At 36.5% G+C, this 25,516-nt stretch overlaps 2 protein-coding genes across 3 annotated transcripts; one reads left to right on the top strand and one right to left on the bottom strand.

The window, feature by feature from the left end:
• Positions 1-13,499: 13,499 nt before the first annotated feature.
• On the top strand, positions 13,500-14,819 carry LOC139892373 (protein SPIRAL1-like 3). 2 transcript variants are annotated; one of them, XM_071875439.1, is made up of 3 exons: positions 13,500-13,634; positions 14,214-14,501; positions 14,588-14,819. In XM_071875439.1, the coding sequence occupies exons 2-3, from the start codon at positions 14,244-14,246 to the stop codon at positions 14,669-14,671; spliced, it is 342 nt and encodes a 113-aa protein (XP_071731540.1). In that variant the 5' UTR covers positions 13,500-13,634; positions 14,214-14,243; the 3' UTR covers positions 14,672-14,819. The 2 variants fall into 2 exon arrangements, with proteins under 2 accessions (XP_071731540.1, XP_071731541.1); XM_071875440.1 differs by having other exon boundaries at positions 13,515-13,634; positions 14,219-14,501.
• Positions 14,820-16,996: 2,177 nt separating this feature from the next.
• LOC139892372 (uncharacterized) lies at positions 16,997-24,440 on the bottom strand. The gene is made up of 12 exons (XM_071875438.1): positions 24,077-24,440; positions 23,397-23,546; positions 23,127-23,294; positions 22,887-23,039; positions 22,649-22,801; positions 22,392-22,556; positions 21,925-22,113; positions 21,639-21,825; positions 21,423-21,534; positions 18,062-18,155; positions 17,768-17,871; positions 16,997-17,365 (listed from the first exon to the last, which is right to left on the bottom strand). The coding sequence occupies exons 1-11, from the start codon at positions 24,237-24,239 to the stop codon at positions 17,804-17,806; spliced, it is 1,602 nt and encodes a 533-aa protein (XP_071731539.1). The 5' UTR covers positions 24,240-24,440; the 3' UTR covers positions 16,997-17,365; positions 17,768-17,803.
• Positions 24,441-25,516: the final 1,076 nt, after the last annotated feature.

Below are 25,516 nucleotides of genomic sequence, written 5' to 3'. Positions count from 1 at the left end.
GATTAAGGAAACTCCAAGAACATGATTAGTGATTTTGTGAACTTGGATTAGGGTTTGATAAGCTTTAGATGAACTTTTGATGCACCAAATGCTATGAAATATTGTAGATAAGAATTTTGTTGCAATGTGTGTATGATTACCTTCGAAACGGCATATCATACATGTAAATTGGTTGCCCGAATCATGAAATGCATATTTGGAACTTGAACCTTGATTATGGACGTTTAAATGCGGTTTTGGGGTGTGTAAGTGTTGAATTGCTTGATGAAATGTGTCTAGGTGTTTTCCTCGTCAAATTACCTTTCCGGTGATATAAAATACATGTTCTAATTGTTTGCGGTTTGTAATTTGGGTTGGTTTGATTGTTGGTTCGTGCACTTAGAGTTGCAGCAAACAGGGCCTGCAAACCAACCAGGACGCCGTCCAGAAACTCAGGACGCCGTCGCAACCTTCATTTTGGGACGCCGTCTAGCAACTTGGGACGCCGTCCCAACCTTCATTTTGGGACGCCGTCTAGCAACTTGGGACGCCGTCCCGTTTGCCTAAAACTGGCTGTTTGCTTGACCTTTTGACGAAAAATGTTTGGCATGTTCTAGACCTCCGATTAACATGAAACTTGGCCAACATGCTCATATATGATTATATAACTTAGAAAAATTGTCGGATACCCGACCCGACCCCGTTGACCTTGACTTTGACCAAGTTTGACTTTTAATCAAACTTAACCAAATGGTCGTGCAATCGTTCTAACATGCTTTTATACTTGTATCTTGCATGAAACATGACAACTTGATTCACATGCTACATTATTGAGTCGTAACGAGCCATAGGACTAATTGAACATCTTTGACCTATCGTGTTTACCGTTATTGATACAACCTATTGTTTAGGTCAAGACTAGCATTGTTCTTTGCACACGTTTACTTGTCGAAGTACTTTACTACTCGTGCACTCAAGGTGAGATCATAGTCCCACTTTTACTCTTTTTGAACTTATATTGGGATGAGAAAACATAAACGATTCTTTTGAACTAAGTGAACACAAGAACGGGAAAACAAACATTCTACATACGAGTTTAGAACAAAATCCTCAATTCGATTATCATTAGTTACACTTGCCGGGTGTAAGCGAGAACTTATGTTATATGGCCATATGGGTTGACAACCCTCATCCTTGACGGTTCGCTACCGTCTACGGATGAAATATATTTTCGAGAATCAGTGTTTGTTCTAGCACTAAGTGATGGGGTATACAATGGAAGGAATGTTAAGCTTTGATAATTGGGTGCTTGTGAAACAAACTTTTGGAATGTATTACTATTATTTCATTGATGCAAATCTTGTGGTTCACTTGTACTTACTTACTTAAACCTATGATTTCACCAACGTTTTCGTTGACAGATTTCTATGTTTTTCTCAGGTCCTTGAACGATACATGATACATGCTTCCGCTCATTATTTGATACTTGCATTGGATGTCGAGTATATGTGCATTTCATGGAGCGTCTTTTGACTTTACTTTAAACCGTGTCGCCTAGATTTCATTCGTATTATAACGTTGTAACTTAACTATTGGTTGAACAATTCTTGTAAACTTTGGGAACAATCTTTATTTTGAAATGAAGGCGACATATTTTGGTCAAACTTTGTCTTAAAGACTTATAATCAGGTAATGGGACCCACGTAGCCGACGCCGTCACTTGACGATTTGTCGGGGTCGCTACAGGTGGTATCAGAGCCTTGGTTGTAGAGATTTAGAGTTCATTTGTGTCCACCCCGATTCATAGGGTACATAGGTGAATCTAGACTACAACCGGCATATAGACTGAAGTAGGAATTACTTGACTATTTGTGCATTTATACTCGAACTCGTCTATCATATCTGACTCGTATTCGATCTTGATCTTACATTGATAAATTTTGTTGATGCGCCACCTTGACTTTGTGAAGTAATGTTAAATGCACATGAGAATCAGGGTAATATAATTTCCGGGATTATATTACGGTGATTCACATGGACGTTCCGACATTATGACATAGAGAATTTAAGGCGAGTCAAGGAAAATTTTCTCTCTATCCTTATTCCATGCCACGGTTAGTATTGTTGAAAATACTAACCAACGATATTCTTGTCTCATGAAGGAACAATGGCTCACCAAGGTCAACACAATACTCCTCTCGAAACTCTAGAACAAGCTCTTCAACGAATGATAACCACCGCCGTGGGTACGGCCGTGGCCGATCACTTTTCTAACAACAACAATCATGGAGCCGGTAATTCAATCGAAGGTTGCTCCTACAAGAACTTCATGAAGTACAATCCTCCCACTTTCGATGGAACCGGGGGACCGGTTACTCTCACCCGATGGTTTGAACAAATGGAGACCGTTTTTAACACAAGCGGTTGTCGAGACAAAGATAAGGTCAAGTTTTCCACCCTCACTTTCACCGGTATTGCTCTCTCATGGTGGAACACGTATGTACAATTAGTGGGAAGCGATGAAGCCCACACACTCTCTTGGACCGAATTAAGAGAAAGAATGATCACCGAATACTTCCCGCGCGACGAGACTCGAAGGCTCGAACAGGGTCTAAGGAATTTAAAAACGGCCGGAAATGACCTCAAGGCTTATAATCAACGGTTTACCGAACTAGTCTCGATGTGTCCAATTCTCATGACTCCCGAATCCCTAAGAGTCGAACTTTACATGGATGGCCTCCCTAAGAGCATTCAACACAAGGTAATGACATCTCAACCCACTAACCTACAAGAGGCTTTAACAATGGCCCGCCAAGCCTTAGAAACGGTGAATGAAATGGAAGCACCGGCACCAATGGTCGAGAACCACCCGAGTAACAACAAAAGAACATGGGAAGCCTCTCAATCAAGCAACCACAACAATAACAACAACCCCGCCAAGAAGCCTTTTACCTCCAACGACAAGAAAGGCTATGCCGGAAAACTGCCTTTTTGTGACGAATGCCACAAGCATCACTTTGAAGGATGTGGCAGGTTTCGCCACCGGCGCCAAGGACCCGTCGCTCGAAAGATGCCCAACGCACACAGAACGGGTGCTTGCTTCGAATGTGGCCAACTGGGTCATTTTAGGAATGTGTGCCCAAATAAGAAAATCAACCCCAACGCACGCTGTTGAACCTTCGACATCGACACCAAGGATGCCCGGAACGACGATGGACTAGTAACGGGTACGTTTCTTCACAACAAACCGTATATTTCATACTTGTTCGATTCGATTACCGCTAGACGTTTTATAACCAAGGATTTGACTCATGCTCTTTATATTCCACCTCCTTCCCCCAGATACTACTTAGACGATTTAAGTGACCGACGGAAAATATTGTGTGCTTATAAATTTTATTGGAGGATATACGTTAAGAAATTGAACTCGACACCAATAGAACTAAGGAACTCAAAACCTATTCATTAAGGAGAAATTGTTGCCCTACATTTATGTATAGATTATTGTGAACTAAGAAATTTTCGGTTGGAAACCGATACCCTCTCCCTCGCATCCATGACCTTATGATTATTTGCACGAATCCCGTATGTTCCAAATCGACCTCCGTTCCGGTTATCATCAATTGGGGGTTAAGTGAGACGATGTCTCCTAAGCCACTTTCCGAACTCGCAACGTTAGTTGTAAATCTCTCTTAGTACCGCTTGATTTATTTAGGGCTCGCCCGTATCCATAAACCTCTTGAACCGCGTATGCAAATTCATATAGACTAATCTGTTATCGTATTTATAGATGACATCTTAACTTATTTAAGTAAAGAAGGAAAACGAACAACGTCACCATCTTACGCTCGAACTTTTGAGAAAAGAGCAACTTTATACCAAATTCTCCGAGTGAGAATTTCTGTTGAACGAAGTCCAATTTTCTAGACCATGAAGTTAATGGTCAAGGAATTACAATCAATCTCGAAATCAAGCCACATGTAATCAGGAAACTCTCCCAACTCAGACTTGTATTCGTAAAAATCTTAGATCTCACCGGTTGTTACCGAAGATTCATTTCTGACTTTTCTCGTATTACACGACTTTAATCTCTCCGCGATCGAACCTTGAGCGTGATTCTTCACACCAACATTTCTAGCTAAATTCGTACAACACCAGATGGGACTCAAATATGGAAATATTTCTATTTGGACGCCGAAAGGCATACTCCCTCGACTCGAAATCTACGGGACGGAAATTCGTTATTTTGCACGAAGAATTCGAATACTAAATTGTGGATCCGATCAATATTCTTGTCATCACGTACCACACTGCATACCTCTGTTATTTCACCGTTACCGTCAGATATTACTGGAAATTAAGATAACACACAATCCAACGATACTTCACTCTTCTTTGACTTAACGTCCTTGTGTTTCTGATAATCGGTCAACTATTATTCAACCCCGAACTATACAACTACGTGTACTACCTCGTTTCTCTTTCAGACTTCAACTTTTGACAACTAGAGGCACGTTATAGCAACCTCGAGATGTAAACTCATCCTATTCTAAGTCCTCATTTCACTACTATCTTTACCGTTCGCATTTCCGTTTAAAGAAACTCCTTGTAACATTTCTCCATGGATAGAGAAACTCCTCATATTACATAAGTATTCGCCACGAGGGTGAATAGTCCTAACGAACATTTTTCGAACCCTAACTAACTTGTTCAAACGTATCTTAAGAGATTCTTTTCCAACACAGTGTATCTTTGTCAATTATTCTGTATCGAAATACTCGTTTCACTTCTAGTTTTACAAGAAACCTTGGGAACCTGCTTAGACATGAGTACCGCGTACCACCCACAAACTGACGAACCGAGCAAACGAACGATTTACGTCTTGGAAAGACATCTCACAAACTCGTATTGTCACCTTTAGTAGATCACTCTTACAACAGTAGTTACCACTCGTGTGTTCACGCGCACTTTTCGAAACCTTATATGACCGCTAATGTCATACCCCTGTTCATTTAACCAAAGCATCAACCACCGAAATCTGAACTCCATCAAGAAACAACAATTGAGATCGTTCAAGTCCGAGAAGGGCTCGAGACAACCCATTGTCGCCAGAAGAGTTATACCAAACTTAGAGGAGAACCTCACAAATTCCAGTGTGTAACCGCGTAATATTGAGAACCCGCACCTTGGAAGGGTGTAATCCGTTTCGGGAATCAGGGAAAGTTAAACCCGCGACATGTTAAACCTTTTGAAACCTTGGGGCGTATTGGAACCGCTCCCTACCGTTTAGAACTTCCGACTCAATTAAGTTTCCGTTTACCCTACATTTCGTGTAACAAACTTAGAAACGTGTCCTGCGGAACAGGAACGTGCAATCCTGCTGGATACATCAACTATCGATGACAAACTTCTCTTCATAGGAAAACCAGTTGAAATTGGGGATCGTAAAAACCGAACCTTAATGCAACGTAAAACCCTGACTATCCAAATTCATGAGAACCCTCAAGAACGTACTTTCACTTATTCATAGCATTGACAACGTAAAGTCTCGAGTAAGAGATATCGACTACTACTTCCAACTAAATTTCGGGACGAAATTTCTTTTGAGTTGTGGATAATGTAACATCCCGCGTTTTTCCGTTAAATTTATTTTTAACACCGTCTTTTTCTTTTAAATAATACCTTTCGTTATTTAAATTCGTAGTTTCCGTTGACTAACGTTCATAATAATTCCGTCATTTAATTATAACATCTCTCGTTAACTTGCGTTTTAAAAATATTCGATCGGTTAAATCCCGCACCCGCTTTGAAACTCGAGGGACCGGAGTTGCCAAATGGGCAAACTAGTTGACTAGGTCAACTAGTCAACCCATTTCATCCATTCCATCATCTCCCTCATCCCTTTTCTCTCCATCTCAAGAACACACACACAAACCCATTCCATTCATTCATCATCTAAATTCAATCTTGGAAGCTCACAACAAATCCGATTACATATTTGGAATCCTCTCTTCATCCTCTACAATTTGATACCAACTTCATCTCGTTTGGGTAACATTTCTAAAACTCTATATTTCTCTAAATTCGTGTTTTTGATTTGAAATGGTGTTAGTTAGTGTCTATGGCTCGAGTCTAACATGAAAATATGTTTGGTTTGCTCGATTTGTTGTTTTTGGAGTAACTAGCATGAACTTGAAATGGGTGTGCTTAATCCTTGACTTTGGATGAGTTAATGTTGTTAGATTGTTAAAGTGCATGTTTTAATTGTGTTACTAGTATCACTAGCTTCGTTTTGATGTATAGGTTGATTAAGGAAACTCCAAGAACATGATTAGTGATTTTGTGAACTTGGATTAGGGTTTGATAAGCTTTAGATGAACTTTTGATGCACCAAATGCTATGAAATATTGTAGATAAGAATTTTGTTGCAATGTGTGTATGATTACCTTCGAAACGGCATATCATACATGTAAATTGGTTGCCCGAATCATGAAATGCATATTTGGAACTTGAACCTTGATTATGGACGTTTAAATGCGGTTTTGGGGTGTGTAAGTGTTGAATTGCTTGATGAAATGTGTCTAGGTGTTTTCCTCGTCAAATTACCTTTCCGGTGATATAAAATACATGTTCTAATTGTTTGCGGTTTGTAATTTGGGTTGGTTTGATTGTTGGTTCGTGCACTTAGAGTTGCAGCAAACAGGGCCTGCAAACCAACCAGGACGCCGTCCAGAAACTCAGGACGCCGTCCCAACCTTCATTTTGGGACGCCGTCTAGCAACTTGGGACGCCGTCCCGTTTGCCTAAAACTGGCTGTTTGCTTGACCTTTTGACGAAAAATGTTTGGCATGTTCTAGACCTCCGATTAACATGAAACTTGGCCAACATGCTCATATATGATTATATAACTTAGAAAAATTGTCGGATACCCGACCCGACCCCGTTGACCTTGACTTTGACCAAGTTTGACTTTTAATCAAACTTAACCAAATGGTCGTGCAATCGTTCTAACATGCTTTTATACTTGTATCTTGCATGAAACATGACAACTTGATTCACATGCTACATTATTGAGTCGTAACGAGCCATAGGACTAATTGAACATCTTTGACCTATCGTGTTTACCGTTATTGATACAACCTATTGTTTAGGTCAAGACTAGCATTGTTCTTTGCACACGTTTACTTGTCGAAGTACTTTACTACTCGTGCACTCAAGGTGAGATCATAGTCCCACTTTTACTCTTTTTGAACTTATATTGGGATGAGAAAACATAAACGATTCTTTTGAACTAAGTGAACACAAGAACGGGAAAACAAACATTCTACATACGAGTTTAGAACAAAATCCTCAATTCGATTATCATTAGTTACACTTGCCGGGTGTAAGCGAGAACTTATGTTATATGGCCATATGGGTTGACAACCCTCATCCTTGACGGTTCGCTACCGTCTACGGATGAAATATATTTTCGAGAATCAGTGTTTGTTCTAGCACTAAGTGATGGGGTATACAATGGAAGGAATGTTAAGCTTTGATAATTGGGTGCTCGTGAAACAAACTTTTGGAATGTATTACTATTATTTCATTGATGCAAATCTTGTGGTTCACTTGTACTTACTTACTTAAACCTATGATTTCACCAACGTTTTCGTTGACAGATTTCTATGTTTTTCTCAGGTCCTTGAACGATACATGATACATGCTTCCGCTCATTATTTGATACTTGCATTGGATGTCGAGTATATGTGCATTTCATGGAGCGTCTTTTGACTTTACTTTAAACCGTGTCGCCTAGATTTCATTCGTATTATAACGTTGTAACTTAACTATTGGTTGAACAATTCTTGTAAACTTTGGGAACAATCTTTATTTTGAAATGAAGGCGACATATTTTGGTCAAACTTTGTCTTAAAGACTTATAATCAGGTAATGGGACCCACGTAGCCGACGCCGTCACTTGACGATTTGTCGGGGTCGCTACAACTACGATTTCGTCAACCGTTTCAATTAGTTGGCGAGCCATGTTCATAGCGGCTTGATGAGTAGTGGGTTTGGATGACATCACCCCTTGTTTGATGCTTTTTGGAAGACCGAGCATGTAGAGCTCAATCCTTTGAGATTCGGGGTTAACAAGATTAGGACACATCAAGGATAGTTCGGCGAAGCGTTGATTATAAGCTTTAAGATCGTTTCCGACCGCTTTCAAAGCTCTTAGTTCTTCCTCAAGCTTTCGGGTTTCTTCGCGCGGAAAATATTCAACAATCATCTTTTCCTTTAGATCGGCCCAAGAGAGGGCATGAGCTTCATCGGTACCCACCGATTGAACATAGGTGTTCCACCATGTTAGAGCAATTCCGGAGAAAGTGTGAGTGGAGTATTTGACCTTGTCTTGATCCCGGCAACCGCTTATGCTAAAGACGGCCTCGGTTTGTTCAAACCAACGAGTAAGCACAACCGGTCCCCCGGTTCCATCATAAGTGTGGGGTTTGCACCCCATGAAAGCTTTGTAGGAGCACCCTTCGCTAGAGTTACCGGCTCCTTGGTTGTTGTTGTTGTTGTTGTTGTTGTGGTTGTTATTATTATTGTTGTTGGATGAGTGACCGGCCATGGCCGCATCTACGGCGGTGGCTATCATCCGTTCGAGAGCTTGTTCGGGAGTTTCATTGCGGCGTACACGACGAGGAGCCATTGTTCCTTCAAGACACAAGAATATCATTGATTAGTATTCTCAATAATACTAACCGTGATATAGAATAAAGATAAAGAGAAGTTTTTCCTCGACTCGCCTTAAATTCTTTATGTCATAATGTCGGAACGTTCATATGAGTCACCGTAATATAATCCCGGAAATTATATTACCCTGATTCATATGTGCATTCGACATCATTTCATATAGTCAAGGTGGCGCGTCAATCAAATTAAACAACGTGAGATTAAGATGAACTAAGAGTAGATATGAGTAGAAGCGTTCGAGTATAAATGCACAAGTAGTCAAGTAATTCCTACTTCAAGTCTATATGCCGGTTGTAGTCTAGACTCACCAATGTACCCTATGACTCGGGGTTGACACTAATGAACTCTAAATCCCTACAACCAACGCTCTGATACCATCTGTAGCGACCCGACCAAATCGTCATTGACGGCGCCGTCTACTTAGGTCCCGTTACGTGGTCATAAGTCTTTAAAACAACGTTTGACCAAAAGATATGTCGCATTCATTTCAAATGTAAAGGTTGTTCAAGTTTTACAAGAATAGTTCCACCACAAGTTACGATACAAAGTTTTAAGTACAAATGAAACTTATGCGACACAATTTAAAAGTATCCAAAAGACGCTCCATGTATGCATGTATACTCGACATCCAATGCAAGTATCAAAATAATGAGCGGAAGCATGTATCATGTATCGTTCAAGGACCTGAGAAAAACATAGAAATCTGTCAACGAAAACGTTGGTGAAATCATAGGTTTAAGTAAGTAAGTACAAGTGAACCACAAGATTTGCATCAATGAAATAATAGTAATACATTCCAAAAGTTTGTTTCACGAGCACCCAATTATCAAAGCTTAACATTCCATCCATTGTATACCCCATCCATAGTGCTAGAACAAACACTGATTCTCGAAAATATATTTCATCCGTAGACGGTAGCGAACCGTCAAAGATGAGGGTTGTCAACCCATATGGCCATATAACATAAGTTCTCGCTTACACCCGGCAAGTGTAACTAATGATAATCGAATTGAGGATTTTTGTTCTAAACTCGTATGTAGAATGTTTGTTTTCCCGTTCTTGTGTTCACTTAGTTCAAAAGAATCGTTTATGTTTTCTCATCCCAAATATAAGTTCAAAAAGAGTAAAAGTGGGACTATGATCTCACCTTGAGTGCACGTACGAAAAGTACTTCACAAAATAACGTGTGCGAAGGATAGTGCTAGTCTTGACCTAAACAAATAGGTCGTATCAATAACGGTAAACACGATAGGTAAAGGATGTTCAATTAGTCCTATGGCTCGTTACGACTCGATTATGTAGCATGTGAAATCAAATTGTCAAGTTTCATGCAAGGTACAAGTATATAAACAAGTTAGGAAGGTTGCATAATCATTTGGTTAAGTTTGACAAAAAGTCAAACTTTGGTCGGTCAAAGTCAACGAAAAAAGTCAACACGTTCGGGTCGGGTCCCGGACTATTTTTCTATGCTAATTATTCATATACAAGTGTATTAAAACAAGTTTCATGTGAATCGGAGGTCCGTAGGTCATCAAACATTTCACGTGAAATTGGACGAGGAGGTCAGAATCTGACCAGGCACATCTGCGCGCCGCGCGGGGATGGGGCGCGCCGCGCCACCATCTGGGCAGAGAATTCTGGTCAGTTTTTCAAAGTATGCACGAACCAAAACCTTTTCCAACCCAACTCTTGACCCGCAAACACTTATAATACCTATCATATATCGTTGGAAAGGCATTTTGACGAGGAATACAACTAAGCACTTATGGTCCAACAATAACATCATTTACAATAGCCGAAATCTCATCAAGCGAACAATAAAAGTCCATTTCCTAAGTTTCAAGTTCATCAATTGCATTTTGAGTTTCGGGAAACCAATTCACACATATGATATGCCGTTTTGAAGGTAATGAAGCATACATTACTACTAAACACTAACAATTAACATTCCATGACATTCAAGCATCCAAAAATTCATGTCAAGAACTATCAAACCCTAGTCAAACATCTCAAAATCAATAATCATGTTTTTGAAGTTTTCTTAATCAACCTACACATCAATTTGAAGCTAATGATGCTAGTAACACATTTAATACATGAACTTTAACAATTAAACAACTTTTAATCATCCAAAATCAAAGATTTAGCAAGCAATTTTCATATTCAAGCTAGTTACACCAAAAACAACAAATCGAGCATACAAATTACATACACGACATCACAATGAGCCATAGACACTAATTAACACACTTTTAAGTCAAGAACACAAATTTAAAGAAATCTAGTGTTTTAGAAATGTTACCCAAAATCGAAGTAGTTAGCATCAAATCGAAGAGGATGATGAGAGGATCAAGAATATGTAATTTATTTGGTTGCTAGCTCCCTAATCCGGATTTAGATGATGAATGAATGAATTTGGAAATTGGGTGTGTTCTTGCTAGAGAGAAAGAGAGAGAGAGTGAGAGATGGTTGAATGGTGGAAATTGGGGTAGACTAGGTGACCTAGTCAACTAGTTTGCCCCGTGTCAATTTTAGTCCCTCGAGTTTGTAGTCGGGTGCGGAAAATACCTAAACGGAATATTTTAAAACGCGTAATTACGGGAGATGTTGTAAACATATAACGGAGTTTAAATTAGTATAACGGAAAAGAAAACGGAAAAAGGTGGGATGTTACAGGTGGATCATGGATATATCATATATCATATCTACTACGAGTAAATTAAATTCGACTCGTGAATCTGTAATACCCGTTTGAATAGTCCGCAAATATACATGTTATGGCCTATAAACTTGTCCTTAATTAGCCATTATTGTTTATTATAATTCTAATTATATTTATTAATCTTCTATAGTATTGTATAAATCTCTAAAATGATGATGTCATAAATAAAGATTATCCAAGCTTAAAAAAATTCAAAAATAAAGAAAAAATTTCTAAGCCCCTCATGACGATGTCATTAAACTAATTAATTATACTTAATAAAAATAATAACATATTCATTGTATAATATATAAAGCATTATGTACAACCTTATGATAAAAAAACCGCATGGCTATATGCACAATATTTGAAGCATTATGTACAACCTTATGGTAATACACCTTCATGACCATATGTACAATATTTGAAGCATCTTGTACAACCTTATTATAAAACATCTTCATGATAATATGTACAAACTTTAAAACAAATTCTACAATCTTTTACAAAACACCCCATGAACACATGTACAAACTTTGAAGCATATTGTACAATCTTCATATAATAATTGCACTTTAAATTTAAAAAAAAATAAATTAAATAGGCATTTATTATTACTAATTACTAATAATAATAATTTTTAAATATATAAATACTAAATTTTAGAGCAAACTTTATTATTATTATATTATTATTTATTATTATTCATATATGGGTTCTCTTTACGGGATTAATTACGTTACATATGTATACGAAATACATGTCTCAATAAAATGTTGTAATGTGGGCTTTTTATAACAAGGAAAATAGAAATTGTGATGAAAATTAAAAGAAGATCGTGGGAGAATAAATGTAGCTCATTTATTCTGACAAAGTTAAGTATATCAATATGTTTGTAAAAACAACGACAAGTTTCTTAGTCGAAATCTGTGGTTCCACGGGTCATTAAACTAAATGAATTTAGCATTTACGTTCACTTAATACCTAAAACATATTATTAAACTGTTTCATTTAAACAAACTCGTGGTTCCACGGGTCATTTCACTAGTTTTTTGTATTAGCTTTTTTTATTTTGAGAGATCGTACGTTTTTATAATCTTATGATCCGAGAGTCGTTATTATTTGTTGGTTATGGGTATGGGCAAAAAAACTAGCCCGTTAACGGGTACACGGCTCCTGACGATAAAAAGATTTTTTTTTTTTTTTTGGTGGTATTCATGTCCCGCCAGTGCCATCTTTTTACAAACTTAATCGCAATTATTAATTGGTTCCTACTATTTACACACTTTATATAAATCACGATCATGACCATGCATGCTACATAAAAGAGTATACTTTAAGACCATTTGTAATTGAAGAGGGTGTGAGTTTGTGATTTGGGTTCTTTTTGCACTTTTTGATGACTTGACACTGGATTTTTTGGGTAAATTTTTTGTGTGGAGTAATAGTGGTGTGAGAAATGAATTTTATGATGATGTGTTAATATATAATGATAACTAATAAAAAAGGTATTATAATAATCTAAAGATAATAAATACAAACCAATATGTGTTGTCTCTTTTGTAGAAATCCAACGCCATCATTATTTTTGAAAATCAACGCCCATTAGTTATAAAACTTGGTGTTGAATTGTGTCAAGTCACCAATTCATGGGCGTTTGTTAGCCCCATTATAATCAGTCTAACATACGAGTTATGACATCATTCACATACATTAATATTACTAATTACGAATATTATTAAATTATTAAATTTAATATTAAATCTTGTTTAAGTCTTGTGTTTTTCAACAACAACAACAACAATAATAATAATAATAATAATAATCCGATCGTCCCACTATAAGTGTTCACGTTTGACTTTCAAAGTTTTTTGTTGTCAACTTTGATCGTAAATATCTTTATTTATGTTATATAATATTTGATAAAATTTATATAATGAAAGAAGGTTCATCAAAAATGTAAACTCTTTAAACTTACAAACCGAAAAACCCGAATACAAGTAAACAATTGTAAATATTGTAATTGTATGCAAATCACTCCCCCTATTTAATTTTAAATATCCATTTAACCCGGATAAAGTAAAGAATCTGCGCTCCGGTGCAGAATTCAAGATCGCTTCGAATTTGGGGTCACAATATATACACCGACACAAGTAGTTGTTCAATTTCAATTTCAATTTCGGTTCTGATCTAGATCTAATCCATTACTCACATTCAGGTCCTTGATTTCTCCCCATATTCTTTCTTTGCTGCTCAATTTTTGGTTTTGAATTATACATTTCACTCTTTGTACATATAACTGTATACAAACGATATATTTTAGTACTCATTTTATGTTCAGTTTGATATATCGTCTCACATTCATGCTGGATCTGGAATTTAGGGCAAATGTTGCACTTTAATTGCCATTATTAGTTGATTTAATTTAATTCGTTCTCAAAAGGTGTACAGTAATGCTTAATAAGGTAGACCTAGGGTTTGATCACTTATCAATGTAATTATTCAGTTAGCTTAATTTTTAGATATATCGGTCTACTGAAAAGTCAATAAGTTTTGTTTTTGCCAGATTATCAATCAAATGAAGCTTATAAACTTAATCATGCGATTAGATTCAATGAGCTTTTGTTATTAGATTAGATTCAATTCAATTCAATAGGTTCATAAAATAAGCTTAACCGAAGAATTAGATACTGCATATCCAATTTAGGGCTTTATTAGATGTCCTCTAAAGTTTGTCAATTACAATTAGTTGGTGCTTGTTTGTTTAGCTTACTATGATTGTTATTTGGGAATTCAGAGCAGTTGTGTAGCTGAAATCGAAAGCATCATGGGTCGTGGAGTCAGCAGCGGAGGTGGGCAGAGTTCGCTTAACTATCTTTTTTGTAGTGGTGAGCCAAACCCTACTGCTGCAGCTGCAGCTCCAGTGAAGCATGTACACGTAGCCGCAACCAGCGAGCCACCTCCTAAGCCTACTGAGGTTGTACTCCAGCTGAATAGTACACCTGAGATACCGGCTGGGATCAAAGATAGCCGGACCAACAATTATTTCCGAGCAGAGGGTCAGAACACTGGCAATTTCCTTACGGTATGATTTATTTGTTTAGTTTTGGTTTCTGGTTTGAGTTTGATTTTTTTTTTTTTTTTAAGTTTAAGACTTTATGTTATGTGCAGGATCGGCCTTCAACCAAGGTTCATGCAGCACCAGGTGGTGGGTCGTCCTTGGGTTACTTGTTTGGTAGTGTTACTGGTAATTGATACTGTGAATTCGAGTTTTTATGCAAGAAGTGTTGTTGTTTGATGTTAATGTAGAACCTGGTTATGGTTCAAAGTTTAAACAAATTCAAGAAAACTGATGATGTTTTATTGTTTTTCTTCTTGTAATAATGTGATTGTTTGAAATGAAATTTGCCTTCTTTCGCGTTTATGGAACTGTTTGACAGGAAGCTTGTTTATGTTTGTTCATATATTTTAGTCACGAATATGAGAGGTACATCAAATTATAAAAATGAATATAACAAACGGGCATTAAGTTATTTTATTCGCTCATTTTCGTTATTTATGTTATAAATAAATATATTTTTTGGTAAATAAACATACAAAACAATTATTTCATGCTCATTCCTTTGAACACCAAAAATTTAATGAATCACCATAAACGTACTAACATATATGATATGTAGTACTTTTATAGTTTATTCTTGACCGCGTGATATACAAAGGATCTTATATTCTTGTTCTTATATCTTATATAAGAGCATATGATATTGCTAGCTTTTGTTGTTTACGTTAAATCACATCAATTGTCTTCATTTGTGCATTTAGTTGCTTTGGATTGTTTCATTTGTGCGTTAGTTTCCTTGTAAGGTAGTGAACTCTTAGTTTCAGTTTTTAGCGTCTTAGTTGAGCTCGGATGGTTGATTCTTGTACTCGTTTTAGTGTCTTTTACATCAGTTTTCTTCATCTCTTGCAAATTAACCCGATCATCCCTGACTGATTTGGTATTGCACGGCATCATTCGTGTGATTTTCATAAAATTACATCAATTGTCTTCATTTTTAAAAACATGCATTGATAGTCTACTTACATAAAAATGTATTGGTACCTAAGTTATTTAAACTGTGTGAAAATACGAGGGACGATCAACGGGTATTTTAAGTAAATCAAGATCAACTATGTACATTTTTATATAAGTCATGAACTATCGGCATTCGGTATAACTTTTATTATTAACTACTAATGGGTGTAATTTCTTTAAAACTACGTGCACTTTCTTTGTGACGATTTCCTATAAACCTGTAAGGAATTCAGTCCGTGTTTCAAAATTGAAGTTTCTATAGATTCAGTTGGGTGCCTGGGTGGTTGGAGTCACGTTGTATACACCACCACCATCACCAACAACAACAACAACAACAATAACAACAAAAGTAGTAGTCGTTTAATAGTTAATCGGTTTACATCTCACAATTCACATTACGGTCAGCTGTATATCTCTAAATTTTTCTACATTCTACTATTCCTGCTCAATTTGAGTTTCAGTTAATTTCGTTTTCAGTGTATAAATCTTTTTTTTTTTCCTTTCCAAAAACATATTTTCACTTTTCAGTACATTTTATTGATTGTAGACTTGCCTAGTATTATACACCTTTTGTATTCATTTAATGTTTCAATTTGATATCTTGTTCAAGTTCATGCCGGATCTGGAATTCATATGTACGTAGTACTACTTTAATTACCAATTACCATTATTTGTTTATTTTAATTCTTTTTTAAAGGTCTATGGTGCTGCACTGCTGCTTCTAAAAAAATACACCTTGGGTTTGATCACTTATCATGCCCCTTAGGTTTTTAAACTGCCAGTAAGCACATTTATAATAATGTGTTCAAGCTGACAAGCTAATAAGCCGATTATCACCAAAAAGCCCATTTTTTTTACCTTTCTTGCGTGAGAGCCCAAAAAATTTAAAAAATTGCCAATTTGCCCTCGCAAGGAGCAAGGTGCCTTGCTCCCTTGCGCCTTGCGACCTAGGTTTCACATGGGAGCAAGGAGCAAGGTGCCTCTTGCTCCCTTGCTTCCACCTGGGAGCAAGGACGCAAGGTGTCTCTTGCTCCCACCTGAGAGCAAGGTGCATCTTGCTCCCTTGCTTCCACCTGGGAGCAAGGACGCAAGGTGCATTTTGCTCCCTTGCTTCCACCTGGGAGCAAGGACTGGAAGCAAGGGAGCAAGAGGCACCTTGCGTCCTTGCTCCCCCCAGGTGGAAGCAAGGGAGCAAGATGCACCTTGCGTCCTTGCTTCCACCTGGGAGCAAGGAGCAAGGTGCCTTGCTCCTTGCTCCCATGTGAAACCAAGGTCGCAAGGGTCGCAAGGGAGCAAGGCACCTTGCTCCTTGCGAGGGCAAATTGGCAATTTTATTTTTTTTTGGACTCTCACGCAAGAAAGGTCAAAAAAATGGGCTTTTTGGTGATAATCCCCCCAAAAAATTGGTAGGTGTCACTGTCAGTTACATAGACAATAACAACCGATATTCATAACGGTTTTGGTAAAATATAAGCTCGCAGCCAATCGACATGAAAAAAGGGCTCAAAAGCTAAGGTGGGATAATTTCTCAGTTTAACGAACCAAAAAGGAATAACTAGGTGATAAACTTGATAGAAAAATAAAAGTCTAAATTGTCTGGTCCTACATTTTTTGTTAAGATAAACTTGATAGGAAAATAAAAGTCTAAATTGTCTGGTCCTACATTTTTTGTTAAGATGCAAAAGCCGAGTCCATGCCTTGTTGTGGGTTTGAGATCGGTTGTCACGGGTCAAAACATAACAGGTCTAACAATGCGAATGACCACTGCCCGTTTGTCCCTAGCAACCCAAGGAACCCAGACAAGCCAAACATGGAGTCTGCAAGCGGATTAGAGACTTTTGTTGTTTATTTACTCTTGCAATTCCATTGATCACCTACAGATGTGAAACTTTTGTTAAGTCAGATTCATTCAATTAGATTAAAAGAAAAATACTAAGATAGTCCATGTGGTTTCACCCAAATCGCTGAAAGTCCCTAGGGTTTTTTATCTACTTGGTTCTCGTGAATTTCAAAATGTTGCTGAGATAGTCCTTTTATTACTGAGATAGTCCCTGTGGTTTCAACAATTTGGTGAAACCACAGGTACTATCTCAGTAACAAAAAGACTATCTCTGCAACATTTGGAAAACCATGAGGTCTATCTCGGTAAAAATATCCTAGGGACTATTTCAGCAATTTGGGTGAAACCACAGGGACTATCTCAGTAATTATGTCTAAAAAAATTGGAGTTCAGTGGTCACCACATACAATAAATCCAGTTGTGATTGAGACCTAACCTTATAAACAAGACTTGATCGATTTCTGCAAAAGAATCATACTTGCTGTGTTGAAGGATTCAACAGACCATGTTCATCAACAGACATGGGTTGAGGCTGACTGTCTGCAACCACAAAGATTTGATAAGACGTAGAATTTATTTATAATAAATAAGCTTATCTCATGCATATAAATAAGCATGTCAATTACTCAAATGCCTTATGGTTTGAGTTCATACATGTAAAGTAGTGAGATAACCAAATAGATTTGTATGTCAATACTACTACATGGTAAACGGGTAGGACTTTTGATACCATGGTTAGGATTTGAATTGGCAGTGTCTTCAGCTGCTGCACCTGATGTATTCATCCTGTTGATTTCCAACGACGACTTTCTACTTCCTGAAACCTGCACATTATTTACACAACAATTAGAGATAAGCGTTGCAGTATTCGGTTTATGTTGCTCCACCACCTTTCAAGATGGTATAGCTCCAATCTTATGATGCGAGTTAAATTGAATTCAAGATTTTAAACTTAATCCATATACAGTTTGGTGAATGTGTATGTGAACAATGATCTGATACTAAACTCTATAACAGAAGATTATGTCTACACAATATCAAGGTTGAAAAAGACGTGAGACGGGGTCGAGACGGTCGGGACCTTGGAGCTTCGCAAAGGTCAAGACGGGTCGAGATGCATGTTGACCAAAGTTGACTTTTATATAAATATTTCAAACATGAGGATTTCAAATTAAAGGCAATACATAATACATTGTGTTTGACCAACGCTACACTATAAATCCGTTGCGACATCCGTTCCTTCTCGGCTGTTTTTTGCAACACTGGTCAATATTATTCAACTTAAGGGGCAAAGCAAGCTTTCAACTACGGGGTCTATTTTCTTATACTATTTCAAAGGTTTGACTAACAACCCTACATTGTAATTAGAGTGTGTCTAGAATAATTTCTAAAGTATATAAGGAGATGTGCATGTAAAATTGACGAACTAAAAACCAGTTCAAACTTTGAAATATTATACTGGCGCATATATAAAAAGAAAACTTTGCCAGGGATGTTTCATGAACCAATCAGTAAAAGTGGTAGGTAAAAAAATGATTATCCACTTCCTAAAGAGAAATGCAGTTACTAAAGAAGGTTGGGACATGTTTTTTCACAACGTTGTTTTAATAAAGCAAAATTTGTTCTGAAACACAGCCCAAAACACCCTCTTACACTATATAAATATGGCTACATCCAAACGAACTTTATTATAAAACAAAATCTACTAATCTACCTCTAATGACTAGCTTATTATATAAGCTTTTGTGAAGGTTCTTCGTATGCCCGAGAGACATATTAAATTAATGTGGCTAATGTGTTATGATCCAAGTCGGGTCATACCCAATAACAAGCTTACCGACACCTTATATGTATTTAATCTTAGCGATTGGATCGTTAATTAAATACGCGACACTTGAACTTTAAGAAAATGGCTTTCTTAAATTATTACTTGATGTATATTTATATGAATCATGGAATAATTTATATGATATGGATTTAATTATTTATAGGTTAAATAATTAATTAATTATGTTACATTTTATAAAATAGGTTTTATAAATGATGTAAACATAATAAATAAAATGGAAGTTTTATAAAATGTATTTTATAAATTAAGTTTTATAAAATGTAATTTTATAAAATAAATCCATTTTATTTAATATTAGTAGTGGCCTTGGAGTTGTGCATACACATGCTAGAGATGCCATTCCTTTGGTCATGCTTTTCCATATATCCATATACATGTTCCTTGACTTCTTGGAACAACATACATGCAATATACTTAAAAAAAAACTGCACCAAACTCCTCCCAACTGCTGCTGTCCAGCAGTGACTTTTAGGGAAGAAAAGAGGGTTCAAAGTTTGGTTTTTGCAAGTATAATTCAAGTGTTTATAAATCCTAACTAAGGCTAGGTGTTGGTGCATAAGTTTGGGGTATAACTACTTGAGGTTTCATCCATTTGAAGCTCTATTCTTCATCATCATCTTCATCATCAACTACATAGCTTGGAGAAGGTATAATCTCTTATCTATCTTGTAGTTTGTAAGTATGTTTCACAACTTGATCCTAATTGGGATTTAACCTTAATTGGTTAAAGTTTAACAAGTCTAAAATTGGTAATTAACATGCTTCCGCTTTCTTAATTCTTAAAATGGTTTAAGTATATTATGAACTTGTTAAATCCCAACATTTTGAACCGTTATCCATATCAATGATTTTTAACAACAGAGTCACACATCGAAACTACTCTAGACCTTTGTATCAAACTCGAAATGTCAGCCACTTGATTTAAGTAACACATTAAATATACCTTGATACTGCTAGGCAAGGTCATTTTGTGTATGTTTGGCACGGAGCTTTTAGCTTTTATGAAAAAGCTCTTATTTAATAAAAAGCTCTGTTTGGTTAAATGAGCTTAAAGCTTTTAGACACAAGGAAAAAGCTAAAAGCTACTAGAACTAGCGTTTAACTTTTAGCTTATAGCTTTTTGTCATTTTACTCTTTATTTAAGAGATTCAGCTACTCTACCAAACACCAAAATATATCTATAAAGCTAACAACTACCAACTATCAGGTAAAAGCTAACAGCTAAAAGCTAAAAGCTACCCTAGCTACCAGCTAGTTTTGCCAAACACACCCTTTGTATCACCATCTCCTTATCATAATAACTTCCAAGAAATAAAATAGAAAAGACAAAATAATTGGAGAATTGTAGATGACAAACCTTTTTAAGCAACTAATCAATAAATTTTTCAAAGAGATACTCTCGTACTTAATGGATTATAAGAATTTTAATTCAAACACTTCAATCGGGTATAAAAGTATATTATTCAACAAATTACAGAAATCAAAATACACTAAGCAATCAACATCAATAATTATCAAATTATCACAACTCCTAGCAGCAAAAGCAAATGCTAGTACTAGTTTTGCAGCTGATTATACTAGTCAATTATATGATTTAGTTTGCAACAGACGATGTTTGACGTAAAAACAACATCCAATTAAGAGACAAAGAATACTAAAAAAAATGCAAGACTTTCCTAGAGATGTTGTCTACAAGGGTTGCAAAACTCGCAACTCAGGGAATACATGGTTGGGACTTTGAAGGAAGTAATCGGAAACTCGGGAATTAATCAGATTAGACTTTTTAAACATAATAAATTTCAAAATTTTATGTGTGTAAATATAGAACAAAACCATAAGCATAAACTTTAACACAATTGTCTAAAAACATAAACATAATCATTCATTTGTTCAAAAACTCCAAAATTCTAGTTTAAATTCATTTTGACCAATCTTGACTTTGACCAACAAATCTGATTTTGACCCATTAACTGACGTTGACCAATTAATTAAACGGATTTTAGAAAATCGGATCGGTCTGTTCTTGAAAAGGAGTAATCGGGTTTTTTTTTACAACGGTGTGTTTATTTAATGCTTTTTGAAGTTCCATGATAATAAGACTTGCAATATGCATCACCATAACACTTACGGAAATAATAACATCAGATTAAGCCGGACCTACAATATATAAATAAGCTTGATAATTTATCACACGCGCACACACACACACGTATATATACATTAAATTAATATGAATATTAACCTCGAGGGACGGGGAAACATTAGAAGCTGCAGGGGTCTTCATATCTGAAGCAGCAGATGTAACACCTGGTGTCTGATGTTCAGGACTTCTTGTTTCAACTGCCACTCTTTTCCTGTTATTTATTTAATAACACCCAAATCCAAGAAGATTATTATTAGATAATTATAAAGTGCACAAAAACATTGAAGATAGGATCATAACAAATGGATTTTAGACCTTCTTAAATCATCAGCAGCTGGCTTATTGGAGCTTAGGTTGTTCGAGAATAAAACTCCACGCAGTGGCTTCCCATCAATTACAGTCTCAATCGTATAACAATTTGTAACGTTTTTTGTTACTTTTGCTTGAAATGTCCTCTTCCCATGTGCATTATGATAATCATTTGAATACACGTTTGGTCTGTCTGCAAATAGTACAAGTGAATAAAATATCATCAGATTTTGACAACAAGCACATAACATCACCAATAAGACAACTAAAGCCACATGAAAGATGGTCATACTTGGTGTAAACTCGAAATGCGTAGGCGTGTTCATCGGTCTATTGGCATTAGAACTTGTTTCCATGCCAATCATCGGTGTACTATACGCTGCATTCACACTTTGCTGCTCTTGACTTTTCAATCTCAGTTGTTTCCTTAAAGATAACTTCTCAAGCTTCCTTTCATCTCGCTCGTTTTCAATTACAAGCCCTAAAATCCACATTAGATTATAAACATTAAGATCAAAACAGAAGGTTCTTTTCAAGGTTGCAAAATCGCTACTCGGGAGTACTCGGTCGGGACACTTTTTAGGGAGTACTCAAATGTTGACCAAGTTTGACTGGTTTTGACCGATTTTCCGAGTAATCCCAAGTTTTGACCGAGTCAGGTCAAAGTCGGTCAAAACTCGACTTTTTGTCTTATATATGTTCTAGCCACGCACACACATACACACATACTATTTGTGCAGTTCACACCAAGAGCTAAACCTGTGTATAAGTAGAACATGTCATCAAGTGCTTCAAGAGTCTTATTGCAGCCACCCATAAATACAAGAACACCTCCCTGTTGTGGATGCAAACTACTCCCCGCCATAGAAAATCTGGCAGATGGGCCCGCACCTACGGTCATGACCTTGGTCCACTTATACGTTTCTGAAAAATTGTTATAATACCAAAATCAAACATACATAAGTTAAAGGTATTAGCACATATATCATGATACAACCGATACTTAAGTTACATACCAAGATCAAACATATATAAGTCATCATACAGGTCTTCAGCATCGGTAAAACCTCCAAAGACAAACAAATTATTCCCCAACGCAATTGTCGTATGACCAGCTCTAGGTGGCAACAAATCGCCATTGGTTACCAATTTTGTCCAGATAAGTGTATCTATAGAGAAGAACGTAGATATCACGTATCACGTAATTTCAGACAAAATTATTAATAATCAGTCAAAAAAAGTCAAACTTGAAACCTGTATCAAGCATCTGCACATCAGACATGTAATAATTCTGCGTATCTTCTCCACCGATCACGATAATCTTGTTTTTCCATGAGACACATGTATGGCTATTACGCTTAGCTGGCGGGATTCCCGTTGTGGCCATTCGTTTCCATATCATTGTCTCTGAATATATTAAATTAACATAAACTAATCACTTATGTTGATAAATAAATACAAATATAACAAAAGTGTCTTATAAACACCCCTCACCTGTATTTAATATATAGAGATCATCAAAATATTCTTCAACGAGAGTATCAGAAGACTTCCCGCATCCACCGAAAATAAAGAGACGTTTGCCGATGAGTGCAGCACTGTGTCCTTCTCGTGCTTCTGGACCCTCCCCTCTTACATACGGTGTCACCCATGTATTTGTGGCTGTTATCAGATCATATTATAAATGCACGGTAATAATGCTCCTAAAGTTTATATTAATCCGACATTTAACATATGCAAATGCAAGAGCGTAGCAAAACTCACGTGTGTCTAAAATATGCAAATCTTTAAGAGGTACGTTCCCATCAGTGCCACCGAATACAAACAACTTATCGCCAACGGTGGTGCAGCTGTGGCTATCTCTAGGCACAGGGAGTGTGCCTTGCATATCAGGTTCACTCCAAGTCCTTGTACCTCAATAACAATACGAAATAAATAAATATAAATAATAAATAATTATAATGAATCATAATTGAGATCATAGATAGATCATATATATAGACAGCCTATGCACATTTCTACAGATAAAAAGGGACCTGTAGTGATGAACTACATAAACAAAACACGCAGATCATACGCTCATAGTTAAACGGGTTCGCCCAAATGCGATACCCATAGGTAAACGGGTTCGCCCAAACGTAACTGCTCAAGGGCTCGTCCTAAAGTTGCAGCCGAAGGAGATCGAACTTAGGGCTTCGACAAAAATTCGGATACCACATGCTTAATCGTTAAACTAACAGCTCTAGCTAACAAAACATAATTTCATATTCACTATGACATTACAAGGGACCAAAACCCTAAATAAACATTTCATTGTTAACATATATGCATATACAATAGGAAACATTCATAAACTATAAACTAGTATCAAGAACTATGAACTACTAATTATAAACCCTAAAATCGATAATGGGTATTCAAGAAAATAAGAAAAGAAAACATACTAGCATCAAAGATATGAACTTTATTGGTCTGGGTGTTATCTTCGCCGTAACCACCGAAGATATAAAGAAGTTGACCACCGCGAACGGCGTTAGAAGTGTGGCCCCATCTCTTCCCGGGCCCACTTTGTGACTCTAATTTCTCCCACCTCATCATCATCGACATTTCTTCACTCTAATTAGTAGTAAAATTAGGGCTAATTGCAAGGGTTTGTTTGGGATTTTCAATTTAATAGCGCTTATTATATGGGATTTAGGAATTAGGATGCAGGTTTGGATTATGGGGAGGAATGGGAAAGAAGAGATTATGCTTTTAAGGTTTCTTTAATTTAAGATTTCTAAGGTTTATTTTTGGGCATTTATTTTTTTTTTTTTTTGGGATGTTCATGCAGGGGATAGTTGAAGTGAAACAAAGAAAGTGTTACACTTTTCCTTAATTCAGGATTCAATAAAGGATTTTTTTGATAAATGAATTTTTTTTTTTTTAAGTGCTTATAAGAGTTTACAGAAGTTTTAAGTTTATAATTTTAGTAAGCTGAAAAATTTTACACACTAGTTAATAAAAAGTAGAGTTTATTAAAAAAGTAGAGTTTGTAACTAATTAGAGGAGGGTGAATAGTTATTTGATATGTTTTTAAAACTTTTTCAATGATTAACAAAGTTAAATCAATCTTGATCAACTTAATCTACTCAAATTCAATGTGTGTAGTGTAACTAATCCACCTTAATCCACTCCCCGATTCACTAATCGGGAGTTTGCTTCACTAACCCTTTTTTCCAAACCCGGTGAAAATCCGTCTTACAAATCTTGTATTCCTTGTAAACAACACATCTCATCTTTCTATCCCTTCGAAAGATTACTTCCAACTAAGATCAACTTGTCTTCACCTTGGACAAATATAAATTTCCAATGAAATTAATCAACCTCATAGTTCCCTTTAAGGAAGATGATCCCTAAGCTAGCTTTTGCTTCTATTACAAAGTACAAGATTCACTCTTCTAGTAATGATATTCCTAAGGCAATTCAAACGATAATATCACACTAAGTAAAATCACAAAGATAGTAATTTGAAAGTAAGTTTACATCAATTTTCAATCTATGAGATTATAGAATATCTCTCTTGCTAATCACAAACATATATGAATGAAGATCTTGTTAATATTTGGAGTTTTAGCATGCAAGAGAGTCCTCATTTGAATCTCTCCAAGTCTTGTTATTTATAGTGAGAAACAAAAAATAGCCGTTGCCACGGCTCAGCCCACATCGCCCGTGGGTCGACCGCACGATGTCTGGTCATTTTCACCTAGCCGTTGTATGGTAGTTTGAATCCATTCAAACATGATTCTTTTGGTCTCTTTACTTCATTTAATACCTGCAAAAGATACCCGACATCCTATACAAGTACTATATGCATTAAGTGCTTGATTCCTCTTGGATGTATT

The sequence above is a fragment of the Rutidosis leptorrhynchoides genome, chromosome 2, assembly GCF_046630445.1.
Source record: "Rutidosis leptorrhynchoides isolate AG116_Rl617_1_P2 chromosome 2, CSIRO_AGI_Rlap_v1, whole genome shotgun sequence".
Lineage (NCBI taxonomy): Eukaryota > Viridiplantae > Streptophyta > Magnoliopsida > Asterales > Asteraceae > Rutidosis > Rutidosis leptorrhynchoides.
Note: the sequence above shows the minus strand (reverse complement) of the source record. Positions and strands in the feature narration are given on the sequence as shown.